The sequence below is a fragment of the Lotus japonicus genome, chromosome 4 (assembly GCF_012489685.1).
Source record: "Lotus japonicus ecotype B-129 chromosome 4, LjGifu_v1.2".
Lineage (NCBI taxonomy): Eukaryota > Viridiplantae > Streptophyta > Magnoliopsida > Fabales > Fabaceae > Lotus > Lotus japonicus.
The window spans coordinates 83,420,855-83,448,504 of NC_080044.1; the positions used below are offsets into that span (position 1 = coordinate 83,420,855).

Below are 27,650 nucleotides of genomic sequence, written 5' to 3' on the forward strand. Positions count from 1 at the left end.
ACTGTTACCCCCATTTGGAATCTTCTTTGCATGGTCCAGACCCATTAATTGGATTGAATTGATCATGGAGGGTTGTCCTGTCTGCGTGTGGCTTGGTATGTAATTGTATCTCTCTCTCTCTCTCTTCTTCTCAGTGTTTTTGTCTCATAGACATAGGTATAACCCCTTGGTCATTATGATGGAATGACTCAATTCTCGAGTGTGCAAGTCTGATACAGAATTTGAAAGCTATAATTGATTAATTATTTCTAGCTTTTTGTTGGGTGGAGGGCCTACTCCCTGCAAATTCTGAATCCCTACTATTTGCATGTCTGTTATTTATGAGATGAGATGTGCATGCAAAATGTGTAATGAGAGTACCATGCAAACTACACAACAATGAATCCACTATCTACTGTGACCCTGTAACAAAAAGTCTTCATTTCTGGCTCTGGCTATAGGGAAACCAACTCAAAACCAAAACCAAAATATTACTAGCTAGCTAGAGATCATCACTAGAGTGGCCCCGTAATTGAAACCTTCTCATCCTTTGTGCTGCAATTAGTCAATGGCTAAGATGGGAGGCATATGCATGTATGGGAATGTTTTCTTCTCCAAGGACATGTTGTCCTTTAGTGAGTTTAAACAATAATAAAACAAACCACATAACTAACATACATATCTATCTATCATGAATCAATCACAGTACTATTTTCATATTTAATTAATTTTTTTTCTTCTTCTAGATTAAAGATCAATATCAAAATATAATGTTTATACCCGTGAATCTTGATTGATTCATATGTATAGCTGTACACACCTAGCTAGTTGCCTGCTGATCATTATGCAGAGTTTGTGCAGGATTAGTTTTTCCACCAATCTGCAAACTGTGCTGCATGCAGTGTTAAAGAATCAAATTAATTAAAATTTGGTACATGTATTGGGAAAAGGGTAGAACACTAGAATGGTTTCAGTGAAGAAAGATGAGAGACAAAACATGTCTACTTTTAGCATATATAGTACATGAAAGCAAGAAAGCTTGGGGAATTTAATTTACGAAATTAAAGCAAGTTGAAATTTTTATGATAAGTAGCTGGATGTGGAAGGAATCGTTTTAAAGGTTAAGCTATGTTTGCAAAACAAATACACTAGTAATTTTGTATGTCCACATATACACGCATTGGCATGATGATGCATTGTTTTCATAAAAATTCAGGTGACACTGGTCTTAGTCTTGGTGGAGACCGGATTTGTGTATTTCCCAAGAGTAAGAGTATTGTATAGTAAGGTAAGGTAAGACTCACTCTCAATCTTGCAACGACAAAACGTGATGAAAGCAATCACACTATCGAAGGGACAAGAGCCAACAGGGGACAGCTTCAGCCTTTTCCCCCAAAGGGAAAACGACTGCAGAAAATTGATGATCAAATCTGATTTAAGCTATTTTCTCATATGTATTCCAATTTTTCTAATTTCTTGCATCCATAGCATTATTCACCTTATCTAAATTTGAAGAGTAATAGTCAATTTTAAGATCGTTTTGTTCAGAAGTGTTACGTTAACTTAAAATATGATTTAAATAGTTCTTATATATGAGAATACAATCCTCACTTTTTGAAATAATTTTATAAGTAGACATTGCTGGACCCTCCAGCAGCTGGAGAGGATCCAAATTCATTCTAATACATTTGAAACAAATATATTTGATTACTTAGTGATGTGGCTTTGCTAATTGCACCACACATCAAAAAATAAAGAAAACTAAAACCAACCCTAAAGATTTTTTTTAATTTTAATAATTCTTCTACCATCTTCATTCTCGTCAAAGACCTTGCCCAAGACCAATGCAAATCACCATCACATTGCTCCTCCTTCATTTTCTCCAACATCCTCGAAGCCAAGCCCAGTCACTGCCAAGCCAAAAAACTAAAAAACAGAGAAAATAAGTAGAATCTTATTCCTCTATCTTGCACCTGGAGTTCTAATTTCACACACTTGTTCTTCTAATCTTCTCACTCACCTCATAGTTTCAACTTCAATTTCAAGCTAACAACATCAAGGTAACTTAGAAATTCCCAAAACCTCAAGGCCAAGGGAATCAAGAAAAGAATTCAACCCAAAAACCTCAAGACAACTCTACTATTACAAAATTTGAGACAGAGTTATAGCTTCTGGTGGGTGTGGTCAAGATCTAATGAAAGGAGGCTCGGAGCTAGCATAGACTGCATGCTTTGGTTCGAGGCTGAGTGTAACGCCCCGAATCACAGTCTTACACTGAGAGGGGTTCTTGAGGCAAGTCAATCTGGTTGTTTATGTTCATGTCCAAATTAGAAAAGTTTTGAGCTCTTGTGATGATATCCTCTCGATGTGAAGGTGGCGAGTTTGTGGTTGTTGATCTGGTTTTTTATGTTGGATTAGGGAGGAAAATGGTTGGTCATCATGGTCGGGTCGTGTATAGACATTTTGAAGCCTAAGACGAAAATGTTAAAATGACTTTCTTTAATAAAATATTTAAAGAGACTTAGTATATTATATAAATTATCTATTTTTTATACTAACCTTCTAGTTTTGAGAGCTGTAAAATCATTTGTTAGAGTTTAATAATCAAGTAATTCTAACATTTCCCTTTTGATAGATAAGATAACTAACTCATTTAATCTACTTTGTAACATTATTGACATTAGATGTGATTTAAGCAATTTTAATTTTGGAAAACTTCTTTTAACAGTAGAAATTGTTACCAGGATTGTTAATAAAATTATATATGCAATATTTAATTTGGAAAAGAATCTAAAGTTTTAATAGATTTCAATACTTCTATCGGAGTGTAATTTTCTTTGTTAAGTCTTCTCTTAATACATTCAATTATGAAAATAAATCAAAACAATCAATGTCATATAAAAAGCTAACGGTTATGAGTAAACACCATTTAATTTTTCAATTTTAGGAAGGAATGTAAAAATGACTGATGTTTTATTTTATTTTTTTGAAAAATGTAAATTAACTAATACAAAACACTACTACTAATACTGAACTGGAATTTAAAAAAAATTATCTTTTCCCAATTTAGTTTTATTCTCTTACTACAAAGAAATATACTCAAATTTGTGTTTTTTTTATACAATGAACATTGTAGTAATTGGGCCGGTCCATAAACGACCCATTAGGAAGGTAGTTGGAGTTGTTAACAGTCGCTCACCCGTTTTTTTATTGGTCAGGCAGTGGCTCACCCGTTAAAATGAGTTATTTGGTGGTGAAATGAGCTTGGTTCGTTTGACTCGCCTTTTTAGTGGGTTAAGACTGAAAATTCAGCCCAGAACACATTTAGAATCCATTTTGTTTACCATGTAAAGCGGGTCGGGAGGGAAATTGGCCGGGGGGATCACTTATTTTTTCATTAAAATAAAATATTTATTAATTTTATTAATTAAAAACCGATTTAAACAAAACAAAGGTCCTCCCCTCCGTGTTTACTTTTTGGGCTGTGAGGATCTTAAAGGCAAATGTGATTTATTTTAATACACATTGTATTAGGGAACGTATGTCATGAGAAATGTGATGTGATACTATGTGAGAACGTGAGAATATAAATCACAACCGTTTAATATAATCATGAATGATATATATTAAAACAAATCAATAGTTACTAGTACGATAACCCGTGCGCTGCACGAAATTTTATGTTAGAATTTTGTAATACATAAATTAGTTTTCATATATATGTAATTTTTAAATTATACATAAGTCAATCATGTACTAATATATGAAGCGAAAAATAGAATAAATAAATGAAATTGTGTTGTACACATCAAACATTTCCAAAAACTTCCTTAAACACTACATTTATAGTACTGGTCTGTTGTTTGCCTGACTCATCCAGTATTCAAAGTTTAAGACCTTTTCTTGAACGTACTCTAGAGAGAGCTACATATAACTGACCATGAGTGAAGACGGACCTCAGAAAGAAGAGCCCAACCTGAGATAGTGTTTGTCGTTGACTTTTGTTTATGATCATCGCAAAGCATATTGCAATTGAAAACTGTCTTCTTCTGAATTTAATTGGAAATTTGGATCAGAAGGAATCAAGTCCATTATTGAAATGTGCATTTTATCATTAGCATTGGTTTCAGTGATAACAGTTGCACCAATATAACGTTCACCAAGATCATCAACAATTAATCTGGTTCCATTGCATAAATCTGCTGTTTGGTCTATATTTCTCAAAAGCATGATTGGAATACCAACTTTTAATAATAGTTTTTGGTTTGACATTCCTTAACTTTTAGTGTCGTTCAAAAATTATGTGGTAAACCACTCACCTCGGATTTCAGAACGCTCATAAGATCGCAAGGCAGAGTTGGAGCTCAGATATTCATGTTCTGGTGCAGCTATCAAGCCAAGCATGTAAGTGTTTATCATTTCAACAGCCTCCAGTGTAGGAGTTAATATTACTCTATCTTGAAATAATCGCGGGTCTTTCATTCTGTGCGAAAGGTCAAGATATGTACATTTAATCTATTCCATTATTGAGTCAAGACTAATTGGGATGAGCTCATGTGACATATATATCTAGTTTTATACTCATGCATTGGAGATATTCTATAGTTTTATTTACATAAATATTTTGAAAAATTAAAAAAATACATTGAAATTATATCAAAATTATTTTTGACATGAAAATATATCTTATCGTAAAAGTTTTTAACAATGTAATTTAAACTTTTTATATATATAATTTTACTACTACATTTTCATTATATCATAATTATGAAAAAATAATTTTTAATAGTTTTAATAGGAATAGATTTTCATGTAAAATGTTTCTTCTGTGAGATATTTTCATCCTGCAATTTATACAAAAATAAAAGAAAACTATGTTTACATAAAATTATATTTCAAAGCAGTGAGATTTTCTTAAAATTTACATTTCTAGTATTTTCATGTAAAATTTACTTCTAAAATTATTTTACAGTAATGAAAAAGGTATTGGAATGATATTAACGATTTTTCTAATATGCTCGTTCATACTTATTCTATATTTACTCTTAAAACTATTTGAAAAATTATAAAGAATGTACATAAACTATAAGAATTTTTTTTTATGTTAGTTTTATCATGAAAGTGATTTCATTTAAAATGTACCTCCCCGTTGGAACTTTTAACCATGTAATTTGTACAAAAATAAGAGTACATTATATTGTTTGATGAATTTCTTTTCCTACTTTTAGTTAATGAAAGTGATACACCGGTGCTTTTAGTTTCACTTTTAGAATTTCTTAAACTCATGTTAGTCCAAATTTATTATTTTTCCTTATAGAATTTGTTCTTAATACTAACTAAAGTGTTCCCTTATCTTGGGGTTACAAATGGAATCTTTAACAAATATGACGGTGAAGTAGTTAAGTTGATATTTTCAAAATTAAATTTCAATTAATGTTATGATTATTCAATTTAATTGATTCTTTTTTTATTTCTCTCTTGTTCTAGTTTTTTGATTGAGACTTTAATGCCATTACGATTTCCTATAAAACAAAATTTAATCTGGAAATTTCCTGACATAAAAAGCAATAAAATTCCTTTATATTCTATAGTACATTAGCACGAATAGTAAGTTTCCTCAAATCGCAAAATTCATGCATAAGCATGCAACATAAGCATGCTTGTAGTGGAAAAACAAATTTGATTTGAAAAGCTCAAGTTCTTCATCAGAATTAGCTCGATATGGTGTCAAAACCACTCTCTTTATAAATTGTCTAATTTCAAGGTACTTTAAAAAAAAAAGAGCAAAGCTCGAGAGTCAATGACATGTGCTTAACATGTTAGTTTTAACATCACAATATTTTCATTAAAATTTTCCTTTTCACCGGGTCTTTGTACTCTAAAAAATATTGAAATTATATTAAACATACAAAATGTGAAACATCATTTGATACATCAATTATAATCATAATAGAAAAGAATCATCCCAAACTCATTTTCATTTAAACAACTTGAGGAAGAATTTTTAATCAATCTATTTTCCAGCAAATTTGGAACTGAAATACTTCGAACCCCAAAAACACCATCACGAGCAGCTCCTACTGAATAGACACCACCTTGTTTCCTAAAACAATTGTACTCTCCAAAATTAACTATCTTCAACACAAATTCCCAGGGTCTGATAGAGAAGTGATCTTATATCTTCCAAAGAAATATCTTTTAAATATATTTTCAGAATCAATCATTTGAAATCTGAACAAATTAACATCTCTTTGTACAAAAGTTACATATATGAATTCCACAGTGAAAAGCACAAAGTAAGCACGAGCAATCACACCCTCTCTCCATTTCTCAACAACTCAAATGGGGGCCTCATTTTTTTATATTGTTACTTCTTCAAGCACATACTGGTATGTAGCTACTAATGCCAGTTTCTTATGAAATTATATTAGTAAAAGATTTCACTTATCCAAATATTGTTACCTTTCTATATTGCACACATCAGTGAGGGTAACTTGTGATTAAATAAGAAAAGGCAAAGGAAATGACAGTGTATATGTTCCACTCCAATATGTTCAATGTCAATAGTTCCACATTTCAAATCACTTGGATATGAACTCTTATGAATAAAGTTCATGCTCCATCAACTAACCCTAAAATTTGAGAATATAAGTAGAAAAATATTCAATATAGAAGACCAAAATTATATGAATGAAGTGCTTTGCTCACTATCTTGTGCAATTCTGCATCAGGTTGTGAAGAGAGTGCTTGATAAGTGACAACATAGGCTAAAGTATGAAACCGATACACAATCATTTTTTTTTAAATTTACATTTTAAAATTCTAGAATAATTTTTAAAATCTTATCTCGTATAGCTTTTGTTTGACAATAATATAACCACTTTATTAGCTTTCTTTGTATCCAATCAACCTTCTCTCTCTCTCTCTCTCTCTCTCTCTCTCTCTCTCTCTCTCTCTCTCTATGCTCCTGCCTGCTGCCCATTTCCTTCTTTCAGCTTCTTGTTACGTATGTCTAGCGACGCCTTGATTCTTTGAGGTTTTGATTTCAGATTAGCCTAATTCAACCAACCAACACACACATGGACCAAAATATAAAACAGACACAAAAGTAGCTTCAAACTAATACATTAATCAAACGGTGCCAACTAAATTAAGTTTCCACTTACCAAAATAGACATGCCTCCTGCCATCCCAGCCATGTATGCATGATCTCGTGAGATGTGATCATTCCAGATCCATACTTTCAGTAAAAAACCTGTAAATAAAAATACATTAACGCATATTACTTGAGGGCCTATTATTATATAGAGGAACTACAACCAATCCCTTGGCTTGATTTGTTTCTGACATGTCATCCATGAAATTGGAGCAATTCTATATGCCACCTCATCAATGTCATAAGAACCCATAATTCTTCACATACTGCATTCTCTTACCCATTGAAAATTTGAGGATGACTATGTTTTCCCCAAAAGCTAAAATTAAAGGGGAAAATATAGGGAAAGTATGGACAATATACCGCCACTCTGTGAAGAGTGCTTCACATTTAAACTACTAATTATATAAAAATGGAAACCTCTCAGAATTTAACAATAGCTGAAATGGTAAATGACTATCAAAAGATGTCATAGGTCATGTTATACTTTGTGTCTACAACCAACCAAAAGAGAAAAAATGATGGAATGCATTTTGTATTATGCAAAAAAAAATAAGATGGTATTTTATAAGGGGACACAATTAGGTTTAGATTGTGATTCAGTTATCTAGTATTTTTCCCTTTGTTTTTCAAAAGAAAAGCCTAATAGGAGATAAAAGAAAAAAATAAGAATTAAAAGAAAGATTTCAAATAATAAATTTGATTATAATCTAATTGGGATTCATAGTCCTTTTCTATTCATTTCAGAATAATCAAACAAAAGAAGTATATTAGTATATTTTTTTTATAAAGGGAAAATCAGTTCAATAGTGTATGATAGACCAACAATATAACAAATTTAAACTGATACGAATCTCTCTAAATGCGTTCTGGACTAAAATGTAGCCTTCTCGCAACAAAGACATTAAAATGCAGCTAGCTCCATTGTTAATAGAAGCAAGTATTGCGGATAGCTTGCCACGAAATCTTTCATCAATATCTCCAAACACACATCCATGTATATTGTACATTGGAAGCATCATGCAGAAAAATACTTAGACTTAGAAACATAATGCCTAAAAAAATAAGAGAAGAAAGCAACTTCATTGGAAATGTGTTTGATTCAACTATTTCTATAATATTCATAAAATAATTTGAATATAATAAATAATTAATAGTTTATATAAATTTCAATTTTTTTGGATAATGATAATTTTTTTAGGATAATATTTTTGTCTATTAATTATTGAACAATTTGTAAATAATTTTTTACAATATGTATTTAATGATATTAACGATTTTTGTGTTTCTATTAATATATAAATATAAATATATTTTTCTATCAATGGTTTAGGTCTATTTTTTTTGGAAAAACGTATATTTATTTTCTACTAAGCAAATATGTATATTGTTTTTTAAAAGTAAATATGTATATTGTTTTTTAAAAGTAAATATGTATATTGTTTTTTGACGGTCAAATACGTATATTGTTAATACTGTTGTGTACTGTACATTTATTAATATACTACTTATAATACATATTTAATATATTGACAACACCAAAAACAGTATAAATAGTCCTCTAATCACATTATTTTTATCTATGACAGCATGAAAAACAGTATAAAAAAATACTTGCTGTAAAAAAAATGTATAAAAGAATACTTTTATTGATGTAGACTGGAAAGTGCAAATAGACCAAATGTCAAAATTCTTATTTTTGTATCTCAGCCAGATTCAAACACACGATCATGGACTCATGTTATAAGTTTAGAACCTGTTTCACTTAAAACTCTACTTATTTACGGAACTGCCACCTTGTTTTCATCTCCATGATTTATGTCAACAATATGAGACCAATCAAAATTAAACATTTGGAAATTCAATATTATCAACCAATAGAATCAAAACATGTGGAAATTAAATAACAATGTGACCCACTTTGGTGGATGGGCTTTATCTATTATTAAGATGTGATCATCCATTTTTCTCATAAGATACATCCTATAATGTGAGAATAAATCACGAGCGTTAGACCTAATTTTTAACGGTCAAGATTAAAACGTAAAGTGATAATTTTTTTTTAAAAAAATCAAATGACATTTTTAAGTGCTTAGTTGGTAAAAAATTGTTTTTCTCTAATTTACTATAATAGTACTTCTTGATTAATTTTCCAAAATTACTTATTTTTGATCCGGTGGGCGTGATGAATTCCATCTGCTAGAAGCTGACGAAGGAATTCCATGGGCGTGATGATTTTACCAACATTAGTAACAATATGTAGCCTCTGCCTCATGGTGACTGCTTAAGCAAATAACATAAGTATTGTTAGGGAATTTTTATCCCAATTAATACTACACGGAATTGCCCCAATTTTTCTCGATTGAATGATAATAGAAAGAAAGTGTGTCTTCCCAATTCGAAAAGATTTGATTTAATTGCATCAAATCTTCACTCGAATCATCTCCTATTGTCTTATATATTTTGTAATTAGTTAATCAATCAAAGCTTATATTATTTGATGTATTATTTCTTACCTTTAATAATAGAGAAAGCTAAGTTAAGGAAATAATTCTCTATTCCTAATATAAATTATATTTTCTGTTAATAGAATGTATCTATTAACAATTCAAAGGAAAAAAAACTATTCAAACTCTTCATTATAAATAGCTCATATCATTAGTTCATTACCTAAAGAGACTCAATGGCAAAAAATAGTTGTTTGAAACCCTAGGTCTGAGTGTTTATTCCTTAAGAGCCGCACTCTTAAAAAGACATTTAGTTGTCATCATACCTGGTCAAAAAAAGAGTTAGCACATATCAGTCAAGTCGTCAACGTCATTCAAATTCAATTAAATCCGCGGATATTCTAAGGTATTTTTTTTTTCTTTTCTGAACTTCTTATCTTGTTATTGAAGTTGTTTTAGTAAACTCGTGTTTGAAAATGACAAGTGTTTTTTCGTTGATCAATTTTGATTTAAAAACTTACTATCTCTTGTTTTCGTGATGTTGGAGAGTGGAGATGCTACCCCATGCGAGTAAAAGCTCTTCATGTTTACCCGTCATTCAAAAGTTATGGATTGGGAGGAGGAAGGTTAGGGAAAAAGAAGAAAATGAAAAAAACAACAAATGGAAACATCTTCCAGATGATGTCATGGAACTTATTATGAAGCGTTTGTGCCTCCAAGATTACCTGACATTGCGTAAAATATGCTCTCCTTGGAGAAGTATCATCACTAACGCCATTGCAAACAAGCATTGTTGCCCGTTATCTGAACTTCCACTAGTCCTCCTCGATTCTGAGGGACTATCACTTTTCAGCTTGAGAACAGAACGTGAATTTTTCCCCAAAAGATCATTATTTGACCGTACTAAGATGACTTATCATGGTTCACTTGAAGGGTGGATGATTTTGTCATTTGATCATAATAAATCAAAGGGTAGTTTATCCTTCTCATTCTTCAATCCAGTGACTAATCATAAAGTCTCTGTTCCATCACCCTTTTACTTCCCTTCCAACTCTCAAATTCAAGCTAAAGACTTTTTTATAGGGAAAATGGTGGCCTCTTCCACACCAAATTCAAGCTGTTATAAATCAGATTGCTATTTGGCTGGTCTCCTCTATGATCGTTGTCATATTGCATTTTATAGGCTCTTTGACGTTTCTAATTCTTGGTATGTGATTGAATCAGATTCCGGGGTCCATTTTGAGGACTTGGAAATTATGGGTTCCAAGTTGTATGTTATGACTGACGAATCCTTGAATTCCATATTAGTTTATGATCTGAAAAATTTCATTGATGGGTCGGCAAAGCCTAAAGTATTAACCATGCTTCCGCAAAAACCCACACAATATTTATCAAGAACAATTCATAATCAAAGTCATATTTCAGGACTTACCTACCACTTTCTAGCCAAACATCAATCTTCAGAGCAATTATTCCTCACTTTCCTGATCTGCAGTGCAGTTTATAAACATGAGCATGTTAACCCTTCTACGAACATTGTCACCAAATTTGTTTTCACACCTGAGATTACTGCTGTACAAGTGTTCAAGTTGGACATGAAGAAGGAACCTATTGCATGGATAAAGTGTGAAAGCTTGGATGATAACGTGGTTTTTGTTAGTTGTGACACGAGCATGGTAATGTCAAGAGCTTCCCTTAATAGCCCTCAAGAATCAATTAGAGAAAATAGTGTCTATTTTGCTCTTTCATTTGATTGTGTTACAGATCCATGGGAAGACACTCGTTTGGGGATCATGAACTTGACTGATAGTAGTATCAAATATTTTTCTATAGAGAAATCAAGTCACTCTGCAGGCACTTATGCTTCCTGGTTCGTACCAAGTATTTGACAATTCACTATGTTGCCAATAACATGTGTTTGATTCCAATGTTATCATTTATGAGTTTATTGCTATTGATTTTTATGTCATGTACATGACAGATCATTGTTGCTAATCTGTTAGGTTTCTTAAACTGATCTTTGCTTATATTAAAATTTATCTTCTATTCTGGTGGTATATTTTATTTTACATATTTTTCATTACCTACGAGGACCTCTATTTCCTGATAAAGGACAGTTAAGTATAGACCATGTCAATTTCAGGATGTGTAAATAATACTTGCATTGCAAGCAGTGGTTGCACTGCTATACTGCTAAGGACTTTGTCTGATGTTAGGAAAACTTATAATGTACTAATAGCCAGTATGGAAAGAAATAGTAGATGTTCTGAGGCACAACTTTATAGGAAAACAAAGAAGAAAGAGCCTGCATACTACTAACAGTGGTTCTCAGGAAAGTTTTGTCATAGAGAGAAACATATGCGCGGATGCGCCCTTCCCTTTGCTGTGGATGTCATACTTCAATTTCCCTTTGCTGTGGATGTCATACTTTAATTTTGATGTGTTGAGATTTCTAATTGTTGGTTCAAGTTGAGGGCATCATGAGTATGGGAGATTTCTGTTTTCCTTCATCCTTTTTATGTGTCTGTAATAATTCTTCAAGGAATCATATCTGGAAATTAAAAAAAGAAGATTTTCAACATGAAACTTACCTGACGAAGGATTCCCTCATTTGCTCTCTCTCTGTCTCTCTGAGATTATCATCTAAAGCCGAAATAAGATATGGTGATTTTTCAGATTCTCTTTTGGTTGAGGGAATGGCATAAATCACCAATGACGTGCTCCAACAATTTTTTTAGTTGGATCATTTACTGCTTATTTGGTATAGCTAGTTGCTAGAGCATTATTTCTTATTTCAAAATTAATGGCCACATTTTGTGTTTGTATAACAGAAAGTGGAATTGTTCAAGCTTTTGCTCTAACTCTTCACTATTAGTTTACATAAAGCAAACATTAAACAAGACATTTTATAAGCATACTGGACTTGTGAGATCGCGATATATTTTGACTCTTTCACTTCCAATTTTCTTTTTAATAAGCAGTCACTTTCAAATGTATACAAGAAAAAACGTCACTTAGGTTGTCACAAATGGCAAAACCCTTGACATTGTCGAAATAGATACTGATGCTATATTTTTTAAACAAAAACTTGAAAGAGCTAATCCAATAGAAACTTCAAATGAGTACTAACTTGTAATTTATAGTCAAGTGGCTTTAATATGACGTTAGTGATGTTTACATTTCATAATAAAATCACAATTCACAGTTTGACTAGCAATGTAGAAGCCTGCGGCGGTGCATGCAGCACCTTACAAATGGCACTCATTCATTCATCCACTGTCGGATCTCAACCACAACCTCTCAATCATCCTAACCCTTAATTTTGCAAGGGCACTCATGTCCTTCCAATTTACACACCACTATAAATGTAAGTAACCAACCTTGCTTCTTCCAAGTCCAAGCTACTCTTGTGGTTAGTTACAGGGAGAGCCAGTGACAGTTGAAAAGCTACTCGAGTTCTCATATTAAATCCAGAAAATGCGTGAGATTCTTCACATTCAGGGAGGGCAGTGTGGGAACCAGATAGGATCAAAGTTCTGGGAAGTGGTGTGTGACGAGCATGGGATTGACCCCATAGGGCAGTACGTAGGGAACTCAGAACTTCAACTTGAAAGAGTGAATGTTTATTACAACGAGGGCAGCAATGGACGTTACGTGCCACGGGCAGTGCTGATGGACCTTGAGCCTGGCACCATGGATGCTGTCCGGACCGGCCCTTATGGCCAGATTTTCCGGCCGGATAACTTTGTTTTCGGGCAGTCGGGTGCTGGCAACAATTTCGCCAAGGGACATTACACTGAGGGTGCTGAGCTCATTGACTCTGTTCTTGATGTTGTCAGGAAGGAGGTTGAGAATTGTGACTGCTTGCAAGGTAACTAACAACACCAAACATATATCATGTATGGGAGGATTTTTGGCTCTCAGCTCAGGCATATAAGATCTTGATTTATTTTGTTTATTTTTGGTTTGGAATATAGGATTTCAAGTGTGCCACTCTCTTGGAGGGGGAACAGGTTCTGGAATGGGAACTCTGCTCATATCAAAGATGAGAGAGGAATACCCGGATCGAATGATGCTTACCTTCTCTGTCTTTCCATCTCCAAAGGTATCAGACACAGTTGTGGAGCCTTATAATGCTACCCTTTCTGTTCACCAGTTGGTGGAGAATGCCGATGAGTGTATGGTCCTTGATAACGAAGCACTGTATGATATCTGCTTCAGGACCCTCAAGCTCACTACCCCAAGCTGTAAGTTTAATGTCAATGACATTCTTAATCTACTTTGTTTTTTCTTCCCTTTCTTCTTGATGAGTTATTTGTCTTGCTAATTTCCTTCAGTTGGAGACTTGAATCATTTGATATCAGCAACAATGAGTGGAGTTACATGTTGCTTAAGATTCCCGGGTCAGCTCAACTCAGACCTGAGGAAGCTAGCTGTGAATTTGATACCATTTCCAAGACTTCACTTCTTCATGGTGGGTTTTGCTCCCCTGACATCTCGAGGATCACAGAACTACCGTGCCCTTTCTGTCCCGGAACTGACACAGCAGATGTGGGATGCCAAGAACATGATGTGTGCAGCTGATCCGCGCCATGGTCGTTACTTGACAGCCTCAGCTGTGTTCAGAGGAAAAATGAGCACAAAAGAAGTTGATGAACAGATTATGAATGTGCAGAACAAGAACTCATCCTACTTTGTTGAGTGGATTCCCAACAATGTTAAGTCCAGTGTCTGTGACATCCCACCTAGGGGCCTTTCGATGGCTGCAACTTTTGTGGGGAACTCAACTTCTATACAGGAGATGTTTAGGAGAGTGAGTGAGCAATTCACAGCCATGTTCAGGAGGAAAGCCTTCTTGCACTGGTATACGGGAGAAGGAATGGATGAGATGGAATTCACTGAAGCAGAGAGCAACATGAATGACCTTGTTGCTGAGTATCAACAGTACCAGGATGCCTCAGCTGATGAAGAAGCTGATTATGAAGATGAAGAAGAGAGTATACAAAGCTAAAGATGTTCGACCAACCTAATGCTTCTCATGCTGCAAGCAGTATTTAATCGTTGATGTTAAGTTCTTTGGCTTTCTAAATGTTTGTCCAGTTTGTGGTAGCTGCAGAGATTGCAGTTCACATGTTTTATGCGCTCAACTATACTTACCTCATGGTGTTTATCTGAGTTTTGTCCGAAAATAATGTGGCACTAGAGTAGTCACTAGAGCACAATATCAAGTTAAATACAAAACCAGAAAATAATTATCCTTTTATAACAAGTAGTAAAATAAGTAAGGTTCAAAAGTTTTATAATTATACCAAAACAGAAAGAAGTATAAAAATGAAACTAACTCAAAGGCTCAAACTCTGATGAGTTTCTAATAATAATTTTTTTTATTACAGGCTATCTCCAGAGATAATATCTTCGTGATCATGTTATGTCAACAACTCAATGTAATATGATTGAACTCTAGCCATGTACATTATATACATTTTAAAACTCATACTCACAGCATTCCCTGGAACAGACATTTTGATTAACTGCATTAGCAGTCTTGAATACATTTGAGTTGTCCTTCCCTATGTTTCAGTTATATCAATACCACTGAAGTTTATCTATTCTAAAAAATTCACTATTAACAAAAGGAGAATTAAATTTAAGGACCGAAAAAGTTTATCATGTTCAAAGGTTTGGTTTATAGAATAAATACCTCTGGCAATCTTGTCCGAAAGTCAGTATATTTTGTCAAGGTCTTCCAGACCAAACTTTTGAAATGAAAAACCATAATCTTTATTATTCTAAATGATGAATGTGCTTTTTAGGTCCCAAATGAATTTCTCCCTTAAAGGGCCTACAATGCTTCAGCAATTCATTTCAGAACTCTTTGTTTCGTTTCATCATAATGACTGAGTCTAGACGACATACGGTTCAGCTGATCGTACCCGGCAAGCACCCCAGCTCCAGCCATACCAAGAAGCATATTTGCTGTTACTCCTCGAAACAGAGCTGAAAAACCCTCTTGTTGAACAATCTCACGAAATGCATGTATTGCATTAGAGTACTTGTTTTGATGTCCAGAGGTTATCATCATCCGTCGGCGCAAAGTGTCAAAAGGGTACGCACAAACACCCGAGAAAGTTGTGATGCTCCAACCTAGCAAGAAACTAGCAAAAAACTTCCCCTGCAGAAATGAAGTCAAAAGACTCACATTAGAATAAAAGAACAGAACCAACAAAACTTCCCCTGAATTCATCAAAGTGCTAAGCTATCAAAAGATGCATATACAAAAAGATAAGAAGCAAAGAAGCTTCTGTAATAAAACACAAAATGACAAAATTAATATAACATCAACATAACATGATAAAAACACAAATCTTAAATCAAAAGAGAAAATCAATATTTTAAATGTTAGTATGTGCCATTTTGGACATAATAAAATGCTATTATTTTTCTAATTATTCAGACATTTCCATTTATCTTGGTGCAGAAGTTTTAAAATTTGGCAAAAGAATTTGTAAAATACAGCTACAAGTAACAAGGGTCCGTGAAATGTCTGACATAAATAACAGTTATTGTTATGAAGTGCGTGCTTCTTAGATGAAAAGTTTATGACAAGAAAAATAGTAAACTATTTTCTTTCCAGAATGCTGTTATTTGTCATGTGTCATGAAAATAAATGTTTAAAACTTAAAAATCAAGAGTTCAGCATTAACCATCAATATAGCTAGCAGAGTCCAGGGCAAATGTTTGTATTTGGCAACATACCCCGTGGAACAGATCAAACATATTACACAACAAAATCAGTTAAGAGTATAGAGTATCAACTACATGTTTTTCGGTTGGCTGTGAATTATAGACCTTTTCTATAATAGTAGCAATGCTTACCTCAAAAGGCCCAACTAAAACAAGGGGCTTCATAGTGTCATAGATCCCAAAGTACATCCCTCGATACAAGGTGATTCCCAATATTGAAACCCCAAATCCCCTGTACAAGCCAGCAATTCCATCACTTGATAAGGTTTTACGGTAAACATCAACTAGTCCTTTAAACTGGCGCTGATCAGTAGCACGGCACTCCAGTGAATCAGTAGCCAATCGCGTACGTGCATAGTCTAAATGATACAAAAGCAGTGAAGTAGTCGCTCCTGCAGCACTGCCTGAAGCCACATTCCCAGCAAACCACTTAATGTGCCCGTCTTTCTCTTTGGAATATCCAAAGATGCTTTTGAAGTAACCTTTGAATGCAAAATTGAAAGCCTATAGACCAATGAACTTTTTGCTCAAACACTATTTCTAATACATGAAAGAAAATCATTATTTGAGAGACATGATCACATGAGTTGATCGGAATAGAAAGCAGTCAAATTAATGGTTTCTCTTCTATATGTATGGGCAGATGCCCAGCTAATTATATTTCACATGTGATGAGAGGAAAAACACAAAGCATGTTCAGGGGGAATAATGTACAAATTGGACATGATCACATATCAAAGAATGTGATTATTTGTCAGGTACACATTATATCATGCCATAAAATAACTATGGATAAGAAAATGAGATTAGTCTAGGCTCTGATATATATAATTTTCAAATTAATTGTGAATTAGGCGGACAAAAGGCTCGTCTTACTTTAATCTCTAAGATCCATGGATGACAACAAATATAAAAACCATGAACACAAGAATTTACGCCTATTATGTGATGTGCATTTTTATTTTTTAGTGAGCTGCAGAAGAAATAATTACCTGATACATTTAATGGTATATAATATAACTACATATCAGCATCCCACATAACATGTCATGTTCATTCTTTTGATTTATTTTCTTCAAAGATAATGTGTATGATATCTTGAAAGGAAGAGGAGATAAAAATGGTGTATGTAAAGTGAATAACTGACCTGTGTGGGGAAATATCTTATAACATTGGCCTGGTTACCTCTCCAAAAAGCAATGAGACCCTCTTCCAGGAAAACCCTTTTAAAGCCATTAGACACACCCAGGTATGGTTTTTTGAGTCGTCCTCTTTTAATCAATTCATTTTGGTTTTGCAATAAAAGCTTGACTCTCTCAATTGGTGCCACTGCACTCTTGGATATGATTGCTGCTACTCCTCCCATGAGAAAATCCTTTGAAAATGTTTCATATTGTGTAGATGTTAGCATCTTTTTTGGACTGTAGTGTTGTCTCTAATCCTGGCAGAAGTAATAGAAACTTGATCAGCAAAAAAAAGGGCATGAATACCTATGAGATGAAAATACAAATAGATAAAAGAAGGAAAACAGTGAAACTTGAAGATAGATAGAGAGAGAGAGAGAGAGAGAGAGCGTTCGTTGTTGGTGAAAGCATGGAATAGAATAGATAGAGCAATGTTTATGAGTGGTTGGTTGATTGAAATTGAAATTTGAAATTGAAATTTGATTGATTATGTGAGAAATTGAGGTTAAACAAACAGAAATTTGTGTTGTGGAAGGAACCGAACCGAACCTTACCAACACCAGCAGCCAGCAACAACGTATGGTAATGGAAGGAAGAGATTCTGATCCGACAGACAGAGAGAGAGAGAGAGAGAGAGAGAGAGAGTTGCAATCAATCAAAAACAAATGGTTTTGCAATTCAATGTTAACGTCACCTCTGCCTCTATCTATGTATTTTTATCATTTCCCGGAATTTTTCATTATTTGTTATTAACGTTCACTTTAATATTTTCGAATGATCTTCTCTTAAAAAAAAAACTAAAATTGAAGTAATTAAAATATAGGGACTAAAAGGAAATTAGTTGTATTTATAGGCATTGAAAATATATTGAAGTTAGAAAGTGTATGATGGAGCAGTAGAGTAGATAGATAGAGATAAAAGAGGAAGTTGAGGCGGCGGGAGAGGAGAGGAGAGGAGACTGCTAGTAACAAACAGTATCCTCCCTCCATACTCTTCCTGCTTTGTGGTTTTAGGTTAAATTAAATATGGCGTCTCAGTCAGGGAACTTATGGGTCTTGTTGGGGCTGGGCTTGGCCGGAATCTTCGTCCTCACCAGGAAGCTCAAGGAACACAAGGAGGATTTAGGGGCTTTCATTCAAAAGCTTCACCTGCTTCCTCCTCCTCAGCCCGCTCCCCCTAAAGCTCCTCACCCTCTCACCGCTCTCACCTTCGCTTTCTCCGACCTATTTGACATTCACGGACATGTATCCACTTTTGGCCATCCCGACTGGGCAACCTCGCACCAACCTGCTTCTTCTACTTCTCCTGCAATCTCTGCTCTTGTTCAAGCTGGCGCTACCGCTCTCGGAACCACTCTTGTTGACCCCTTTGCATACGGTATTACTGGCCAAAACAAGCATTATGGAACGCCCACCAACCCTGCTGTGCCTTCTCGACTGCCCGGTGGATCCTCTAGTGGTGCTGCTGTCGCTGTTGCTGCTAATTTTGTTCATTTCTCATTGGGTATTGATACTACTGGAGGGGTCAGACTACCTGCTGCATTTTGTGCCATTTTAGGATTTCGACCTTCATATGCTGCTGTATCTCATGTGGGAATCATACCTGTTTCAACAAGTTTGGACACTGTAGGTTGGTTTGCCAAGGATCCTAATATATTGCGTCGAGTTGGCCATATACTTCTACAAGCACCACTTGCAATTCAATGCGGTCCTCGGCAAATAATTATAGCGGATGATTGTTTTCAACATCAAATTGTTCCTCTTGACAGGAGTTCTCAAGTGCTGATCAAAGCCACGGAGAAGCTTTTTGGAAGTATGTTTGTTTCTCTATGTTCTTCTTTCCAGTTTAATATAAGCCTGCTCATTTAGTCATCCTTAACTGCTCTGCTCTGTCCTCTTTGTGCTTGTGTGTGTGTGTTCTTTTTTTCCAACTAATTTTGTGCTTTGTTCTTGAAATTATGCTCCATTGTCCATTAGTTTTTGCTTAACATTAATTGTCTTCAGGGCAAGTGTTGAAGCATATAAATCTGGAGGACTACATAAGTTCTAAAGTTCCTAGCTTGGAGACCTGCTCGAGCCAGAAAACAAATGGTGAAGTGAAAACATCTTCATTAAAATTACTTGCCAACATTATGCAATTCATTCAAAGGTTAGTCAGATTCCTTGTGAGTTGTGATAGGGACTAATAATTTGTGATTTTATGGTAAACTCTGGATGGACAAAAATGAGATGCTTCTCAATCTGCTGTTTGGTACTCCAGAATTGTTTTACAAGAGGGACTTTTGCCATTAATGTTTGATGTGATCACAGCTAATCAAGTCATAATTATCTTTTCAATTAATATTTCTCAATTTGTTACATATGGCTATTTGAGGGAGTACTATTTTTTCAATCTACTTGTGCAGACATGAATTTGGACTTAAGCATGCTGAGTGGATGGACATAGTAAAACCTGATCTCCATCCAGCTGTTACAGCTCAGTTGCATGGAAAATTAGAGATATCCGATGCAGAGATTGAAAATTCTAAATCTGTTAGAAGTGAGATGCGTGCTGCTATAAATTCGCTTTTGAAGGTAATAATTTTACATCATTTTATGTTGATTTAAAGGTTATACTAATGGTGAGAGGTTGTTGGATTGAATTGGCATAATCGTCTCTTGGTGAACTAGACCTAGAAAATATGCATTTTGTATGATAGGAATAGGGAGAAGAAAATGATACAATTAGTACTGGACAATAATTATGACCAAAACTTCTTTTAATTAGTCCTACTGATGCTTTTCATAACATTCTAACATCGGTTGGGAGGGAACATGTAAGTTCTGTGACATATTTTTAGGGGAAAGATATATTTGACATTGACAAAGGAAATGTGTCTTATACTTTTTTGTTATGTTCAAAAGTATTTTCTCTGCAAGTTGTGATCATCATATATTGATATGGTTTTATCAATTTGGAATATCATTATCTCTTCACGAAGACTCTGATTATGTAAAATATATATTTTCTATAAAGTTGTGTTAACGTATGTAGAAATCAGCTTATCTTGAGTTTTTTAGAATTTCTCGTTTCTGAGCGTCTTAACTCTGAAATGCATCAGGTAGATTCTTCCCTAAAAAGGAGGAAAGTGGATATTTTTTAAAACATTGTTTTTTTGTGGTACAATTTTCATAACATTGATGACTGTATATGTATTCTAATTTTTATTAGAATTTGCTTTTCCATCTATTTATGCGTGTGTATGAGTATATTCTGATAAAGAGAAAATAACTTTTCATGAGTTTAATACATTTTGATGTTTTTAAGGATGAAAGAATTTTGGTGATCCCTACTGTAGCTGATCCTCCTCCAAAATTAGGTGGGAAAGAGATTCTATCACAGGATTATCAGAGCCATATGTTTAGTGCGCTAAGTATTGCTAGCATATCGGGTTGCTGTCAGGTAAAGTTCTCTCCCTCATGAAACTAGCATAATGTTACCTGATGCTTCTTATAACTACGTTTATCTATATACTATGGAGTTGTTTTGACAGAATTGTTTCCTCAATCATATTGCATTTTTCTGTTCTGACGTCTACCAGTGAAAGGCTTGGCAGTTGTGGTTATGCATCTTTAATCCATGCCCTCCTGGTTTTTCCTTTCAGGTCACAATCCCACTGGGATTCTACGACAAGTATCCTGTTTCAGTGTCCTTATTAGCTCGGCATGGTGGTGATCGCTTTTTACTTGACACACTACAGACCATGTACACAACTCTCCAAGAGCAGGCTGATATTGCTTCCAAAAGTAAACCATCAAGCAATGTTGTCAGTAAGGAACAATCTGCTGAAATTGCCAAAGAGAAGGTATTGCTGTCATGATGTCAGATAAATTCAGTACATACCTGCTTTTGATTGTAATTGTGCAAAATAATTGGCATGGTTTCACATCTAAAATTCTAAATCACACTTGACATAAGGAGATATCAAGTTTGTTTTTCCTATCTTCATTGTGGATGTGTTCAATTATTAAATATACATTCATTTGGCATAAGCAGATATCATCTCCTGTTTTGCCCCTCTCATGCATGGAGACAGTCACATTCCATGTAACTATAGAATTCTAATCATGGTCCTTGTAGCTTTTTCTTGTAGGACAAACCTTGTATCTGGGTTAACATAGTGTATTATATCTCGATGATTGTAGCGCAGCGGTGCTGTTCAGTGTAGCAGCTGTTGTGGCCGCTATAGTGGAGGAAAAAGTGGCCATAGGGTTCTATTTGGCGGAACTGATAAATTTCAAAGAAGTATCCTTAAAAAGTTAATGTTAGGGCATTTGTGTGGGTGTATTTAGGGTTTTTGCTTCAGAAACATATTGAAAAGGGTCTAGTTTGAGGAGGAAGTGATATAGAGTAGTGAAAGTGATCAACTGGAAGACTTGGAGTTGATCTAGAAGAGGATTATAGATGATTCCTGTTTATGGAACTTCTATTTAAATTTTGATGTTTTTAGGCAGTTTAGTTTAAGCATTAGAGCCTAAAACTACTAGGTTACCTTGACTTTTTTTGGAACTTGCATGTCTTGTTTAATACACACATGACTATTTTTTGTTAATTATGAGTGCCATGAAGTTTAGGTTTTTTTATCATTTTTGATCATTTATATATGTGTACAGTTAATATATATATATATATATATATATATATATATATATATATATATATATAAACTGTATAAAAAATTCAGCATAGCGACCATCCCGCTATGCGCTGTACGCGCCACTATCCGGGATTGATATCACTGCCACAACTACCATAAAACCTCTACAGCATTATATTTTTGCAAGTTTTCTGCATTTCTTGTAGCTGCATCTGATGATTTTGATTATTAACTCTCACTTTTGTGCGTGATCTTCTTAATCCTTCGTTTGGTTTATCACTTAATGATTCAGGGAAATCAAGCCTACAAAGATAAGCAGTGGCAGAAAGCCATTGGATTTTATACAGAAGCTATCAAACTCTGTGGAGATAATGCGACATACTACAATAACAGGGCTCAAGCATATCTAGAACTTGGAAGGTAGTATGTTATTCCTTTGCTAGTTTACTAGTCAAGTGTGTCTTCCAAACATATTGATTTGTTCTTTCTGTTCATCTAGTTACCTCCAAGCTGAGGCAGATTCTACAAAAGCTATTAACATTGACAAGAAGGTGACTTCACTCTTCCGAGAACTTTTTCCTTGAAAGTTTATAGTACAGTGACTGATTGCTATGTCATTATAGACTATGATAATAGTTTATGGTTATTCACGGGAAAATGCATCAAAAAGTCATACTATTTTTTTATCTGTATACTTCATATCAAGTAACATCGAACTTGTTCAGAATACTTGTTGTATTTTTACTTAAACGAGATATTGTTATCTTTGTTTAATCCAGAATGTGAAGGCGTATTTTCGTAGAGGTACAGCTAGAGAGATGCTAGGCTACTATAAGGATGCATTTGATGGTATGATCTTTCATTCTTCTCACGTTTGTGCTTCTATTTTTATTTAGAAAGCTTAAGAGGGTGTTAAGTGAAAGAACAACGTGTAGTGTTATTTGTAAAAGAGAAAGCAATCAGCCTTACATTTCCTTTTTGGTAAAATCATGTGCGGTTTATCTTTTCCTAAAATTCTCCAAAATAGTAGTATAATTTGAAGTGACTCGGTCACCCATCGGGTTCCGTATTATAATTGTCTCTTATGCCTTATAGGTGAAGGCGTTTAATTTTGGCCCATTGCCCTTACATAGCTGATTTCTGGTTTATGTGCTTTAATTTTGCTGTTAGGAATTAGGATATTTAGTGATGAGTAGAATGGGATGGAACAAAAATTAACTTTCCATGGTTCAGATATTTCATAATGTAATGGAATGTGTGGAATTGAAAAAATCGGCTGCATCCCATACTCCAGATTGGGGGAGGGGGGTAGACTCTTTGGATGCAATGAAATGGATTCCATTCAATAGTAATAACTCATTTCAATTCCACTCCACTCCATTTCATCTATTTCTTTTTCTATTTCAAGTATTTCTAATTTTAATTTGATATGGAGATTCGAAGATTATGTTTTGCTGGGTATTTGACTGTCCCAAGGGCTTATCTTTGTTCTCGCTTCCTTATGTCTATTTTAGGATTTTCCCTTGGCTAATAAAAATTTTGCTTTGCAGATTTTACATATGCTCTGGTACTTGAGCCAACCAACAAAAGGGCAGCTACTGCTGCTGAAAGGTTGAGGAAGCTATTCCAGTAGGTAGTAGTAGGTACATAACTGTGAGCACAAGATTTGAGCTGAACACCCCAGAATCGCGGCGCTGGTGGCCAATTTATGCCCTGAGATGATTGATGAGTTTCTAGTTGCAATTATCGTAGTGGAGTTATGACGTTTGGTTTCTGCAAATGATAATGATTCTTTTGTCCATCGTGGCTACGTAATCAGTTTTAGACATAGAAAGCATGTATTGCATAAGCTTTTCAGGTTCCAGGACAGTAGCATGTTATTGCGAGAATGAGTCCCAATTTTGCTCGAGGTAAATATATTAGGATCGTGATGTGTCAAGGGAGGCGTATACTCAGTATTCAACTGTGCATTTCTCATAAAAGTGGACTAGATTGTACTTCACAGGTTTAAATCCTTTTTTTTCAGTCGAAGTGACATCTTATGGTCAATCAAAAATTGAAGCATTTATGCATTGATTCTCAAAAAAATTCACCAATTCAATCTCTTAAGTAGTAGATAGTTATCACCAATTATTTTTATTGTCATCACTCTAGTTCTCTATATTGACAAACTTAGGTGATCATTGCGTATCTTTTAAAGATGAATTTAGTGAAACATAGTAATGTTATGATCACTAATGGATTATTTTGCTGACAATTTACAATAATATTGTGATGATTACAATAATATTGTGATGATGCCTTGTTCTTTGTGCAACTAAGTTATATTCAAGGTTCAACCTTTCTCAAATCTTCATTGTTATAACTAGTCCGTTAAAGATTTTGCATGATATACAGTACCTTGTGAATCAAAATATGTTAGGAACATTCCAACAGATAAAATAAGTACCCAAGCATTGTTTCTAAATAAAAAAACTTGTTTCACCACCAACGGCTGACGAATATTTGTAACCAGTAAATACTCGGAAGTGTAACAGCAATTTTTGGGTATGTATGCTTCAGTGAGCATGCAGAATGGATGAAAAACAAGCACCAGCCAAGCTGCTATCCCCATGTTCATGCAATCAGCAAGCAGAATGTCTCGGATTTTGATTGAGAATTGAATATCAAGTATGTACTTTTCAACTTCATGAAACTAAACTCAATTGAAATCTCAATTTTAGCATACATCTCAAATAAATTCCACCAAAACTAAATTCTAAATTTGATTCCATACACCAAAAAGACCTGAATGTATTCTATGAATATTTACAGAAAACGTGCACCATTGTAATTAGCTAAAATGCCCCACTAAGATACGTGTAAACTGGGTATATCAGCATCATCTCATACTTTGTTCTTTTCTTCTTGAACGAAATCTTATGGTTTGCTCTGACAAAAAGAACTTAAACCTTAGTCAAATGCTAAAAGCTCATCAAGCTGTTCCTCTGTCCAGTAAGGGATTGAACCTTTTGGATTTGCAATCTCCTTCTGACTTCCCAAGTGATTCTTTATTACAGATTGTTGACTATCAGATGTATGAACCGAGCTTGTTGATGAAATACCACCTGGTGCAACCCCCGCAAGATTGTTTCCTTCACACAATTTAGGAGGGTTGGATTGGTCTTCCATCTCACCTTCAAGTTCGCTACCATGGGTCACTTCGACAGGTCTAGAAGAGTCCTCACTCAATGGTAAGTTCTCTCTATCCATAGCAGTTCTTTTGTTTCGATCAGTACCATTGTCAGAGTCAGAACTAGTTAACACCAAAATTTCATCCCATTGTTTACCAACATCTGCTTCTTGTCTAAAACTTGATTTAGTCATGGTTCCTCCAGTCCTTTCCTGTGGCAGAGAGAATGTACTGCCTGACTTTTCATGTCTTCCTGTTTGCCAAAGAAAGCCAACTATTGAGCATATACGGATTTCAAGAATTAAGTATTGTTAATTGGGCATAAAATTTGCCAATTAAGGCAACAAATCTAAATAAAAGAACTTAAACCAAATTCCTGCTATACATGCATTATAAATATCTACCTAGTCCAGATGCAGTGTGGTTGTCTGAGCTTGCAGGATAAACCTGTCCTGATGGAGGTCCACTGTCCTTTGAAAAGACCTGTATAACATAAACAAGCCATGAGAACACAAAAATTTGCCAACAAGAAACATACAAATAGATCTCATTCATCTATCAATCAAGGAAATGAAAATAGGGATTGGTCCATGATTATTGATTAATGCAATATAGGAGTTTCTAATTAGAAAAGCGAATGATATAGACTGCATACATTCAATTCAACTTATTAAGGCTTGTTTACAAACAAATTCTATAAGCTGAAAAATAACTCTCTTCCTGGAAGATAATGAAGAAAAAATGAAATGTGAAACAAAAATGGCAGCATATGAGCAAATTCTTAGTATTCAGAACTCAGTAAATCCACACTCACAATGTGAAATTGTCAAATTAAAAATAAAAAAGATTGGGAAGTTATACAGTACAAGTGTCTTGATTTAAGATGGGTGAAAAAGCTTGGCATACCTTGAGTATGTTGGGCAATGTTATATTGAGATAACAAGTAGAGCGTGAAGGAGAAAACACAGCAACCTGCAAAGTAAAGAATTGAATTCAAGCAAAGGATGTTCAAAATAAGAAGAGAGAGAGAGAGAGAAACATTACCTTTTGGAGAAGCAGAACAGAACCAACAGTTATGTCTTTTCCAAATTGGCTTTCAGTGAAGACCTTACGATGGATACTAGCACCAACAGTGCCGGTAGGATCCTGAAATTCAAACTCAGATAGATGGATTTATACATTGTTGTTAATAGATAGCAATTATAACAAATAAATGAAACAGGAAAACACAATGTATGTATTGTTACAGACCTTGAGGGTAACCGTCATGTCTCCGAAACCATTGGGATTGCAGGATTTGACAACAGCGGCGACCTGAGCAACTCTTCGATGCTTCTTGATAGAGCCCAGAGGGGTAGCGGACGCAACAAATTGCAAGGCACAAACCCAGGAATTGGAGAGGAAATCGGGATCGGTGTCGTGGCCGTTTTGGAGAACGCGCCTGACGAATTCTTGAGTGGGAAGGAGGGGTTGGTCGGCGGAGGATCTGCGGTGAATCATGGCGGCCTGGACGGCGCCAGCGGGACCGGGAATGAGAGGAGGAGATTTGCGGTGGCGTTTGCAAGGGCGGAGGAAGGTGGAGAGATCGGAGTCGTCGATGTCAAGACCTTCCCAGGGTTCTTCTTCATCACCCATTCTTCTTCTTCGCGCGGGAACTTGATACCTTCTTACCTCCTCTCTTTTTCTTTTCTTTTTTGCAGAGTTCATGGGCTCTGTTGGGCCTTAACCCGGCCCTATTTACACTCTACCTACCAAAAATCACATGTACCAAATACATATCATTTCTTTTTTACAAATTTACACTTCCAAACATGTTTCTTCTTCTGTTATGGTGTTCCACCCCTTTTTATCATAACCCGAATAATGGGGCTGTTGTCCTTGAGTCATCAATGAATACTCATTGTTGTCCTCTCTTTCCATCAACCTCATGTAAATTTCCTTCCAAGTAAAAGAGAGTCATCACAATTCACAAACTAGAGTGAGCTAGCCACCAACAGTCCCCCTCATGACCAACCTGAACTAGACACTTTGAAACCCCAAAATCAACCTCGGCCATGGTCTTCGTCATCCCCCCCCCCCCAAAGTTAGTCTCATAACCCAGCCACTATCTCTGGCTCGAACTAATCACATTGTCAAAGCCCCAAGCAGCAATCCACGGTTCGATGAAGGAATGCTTCACCTCGTCATCTCATCTGAGGTGCTTAAACAACAAAGGTGGTGATCCTCACAGATGCGCACTGCGGTGGGAAAATGGCACCTTAGCGCGGAGACTGATGGATTGGGCTCGATGAGTAGGGGTTTGGAAGGTGATTTGCATGGCGTCATGGTGGGG

The 27,650-nt window shown here is 35.0% G+C and overlaps 5 protein-coding genes across 7 annotated transcripts; 3 read left to right on the forward strand and 2 right to left on the reverse strand.

Moving 5' to 3' along the window:
• The first annotated feature begins 10,490 nt into the window (after positions 1–10,490).
• Positions 10,491–11,471, forward strand: LOC130713476 (uncharacterized). Its single transcript, XM_057563241.1, has one exon. The coding sequence runs from the start codon at positions 10,491–10,493 to the stop codon at positions 11,469–11,471; it is 981 nt and encodes a 326-aa protein (XP_057419224.1).
• A 1,287-nt stretch (positions 11,472–12,758) lies between these two features.
• LOC130710510 (tubulin beta-1 chain-like) lies at positions 12,759–14,757 on the forward strand. The gene is made up of 3 exons (XM_057559805.1): positions 12,759–13,453; positions 13,560–13,829; positions 13,920–14,757. Exons 1-3 carry the CDS (start codon positions 13,060–13,062, stop codon positions 14,591–14,593), a joined length of 1,338 nt encoding a protein of 445 aa, XP_057415788.1. The 5' UTR covers positions 12,759–13,059; the 3' UTR covers positions 14,594–14,757.
• Positions 14,758–15,008: 251 nt separating this feature from the next.
• LOC130710512 (ADP,ATP carrier protein ER-ANT1) lies at positions 15,009–18,216 on the reverse strand. Of its 2 annotated transcripts, none has more exons than XM_057559807.1 (4): positions 18,060–18,216; positions 17,474–17,767; positions 16,459–16,830; positions 15,009–15,754 (listed from the first exon to the last, which is right to left on the reverse strand). In XM_057559807.1, exons 2-4 carry the CDS (start codon positions 17,735–17,737, stop codon positions 15,443–15,445), a joined length of 948 nt encoding a protein of 315 aa, XP_057415790.1. In that variant the 5' UTR covers positions 17,738–17,767; positions 18,060–18,216; the 3' UTR covers positions 15,009–15,442. The 2 variants fall into 2 exon arrangements, with proteins under 2 accessions (XP_057415790.1, XP_057415791.1); XM_057559808.1 differs by having other exon boundaries at positions 18,065–18,209.
• A 177-nt stretch (positions 18,217–18,393) lies between these two features.
• LOC130710508 (translocon at the outer membrane of chloroplasts 64-like) lies at positions 18,394–24,218 on the forward strand. Of its 2 annotated transcripts, XM_057559803.1 has the most exons (9): positions 18,396–19,322; positions 19,514–19,658; positions 19,915–20,083; positions 20,817–20,951; positions 21,154–21,354; positions 22,439–22,566; positions 22,646–22,697; positions 22,926–22,995; positions 23,697–24,218. In XM_057559803.1, exons 1-9 carry the CDS (start codon positions 18,536–18,538, stop codon positions 23,777–23,779), a joined length of 1,770 nt encoding a protein of 589 aa, XP_057415786.1. In that variant the 5' UTR covers positions 18,396–18,535; the 3' UTR covers positions 23,780–24,218. The 2 variants fall into 2 exon arrangements, with proteins under 2 accessions (XP_057415787.1, XP_057415786.1); XM_057559804.1 differs by lacking the exons at positions 22,439–22,566; positions 22,646–22,697; positions 22,926–22,995; positions 23,697–24,218 and adding an exon at positions 21,695–22,137 and having other exon boundaries at positions 18,394–19,322.
• Positions 24,219–24,826: 608 nt separating this feature from the next.
• LOC130710511 (uncharacterized) lies at positions 24,827–27,030 on the reverse strand. The gene is made up of 5 exons (XM_057559806.1): positions 26,570–27,030; positions 26,363–26,464; positions 26,225–26,290; positions 25,723–25,801; positions 24,827–25,571 (listed from the first exon to the last, which is right to left on the reverse strand). Exons 1-5 carry the CDS (start codon positions 27,023–27,025, stop codon positions 25,099–25,101), a joined length of 1,176 nt encoding a protein of 391 aa, XP_057415789.1. The 5' UTR covers positions 27,026–27,030; the 3' UTR covers positions 24,827–25,098.
• Between the last annotated feature and the right edge of the window lie 620 nt (positions 27,031–27,650).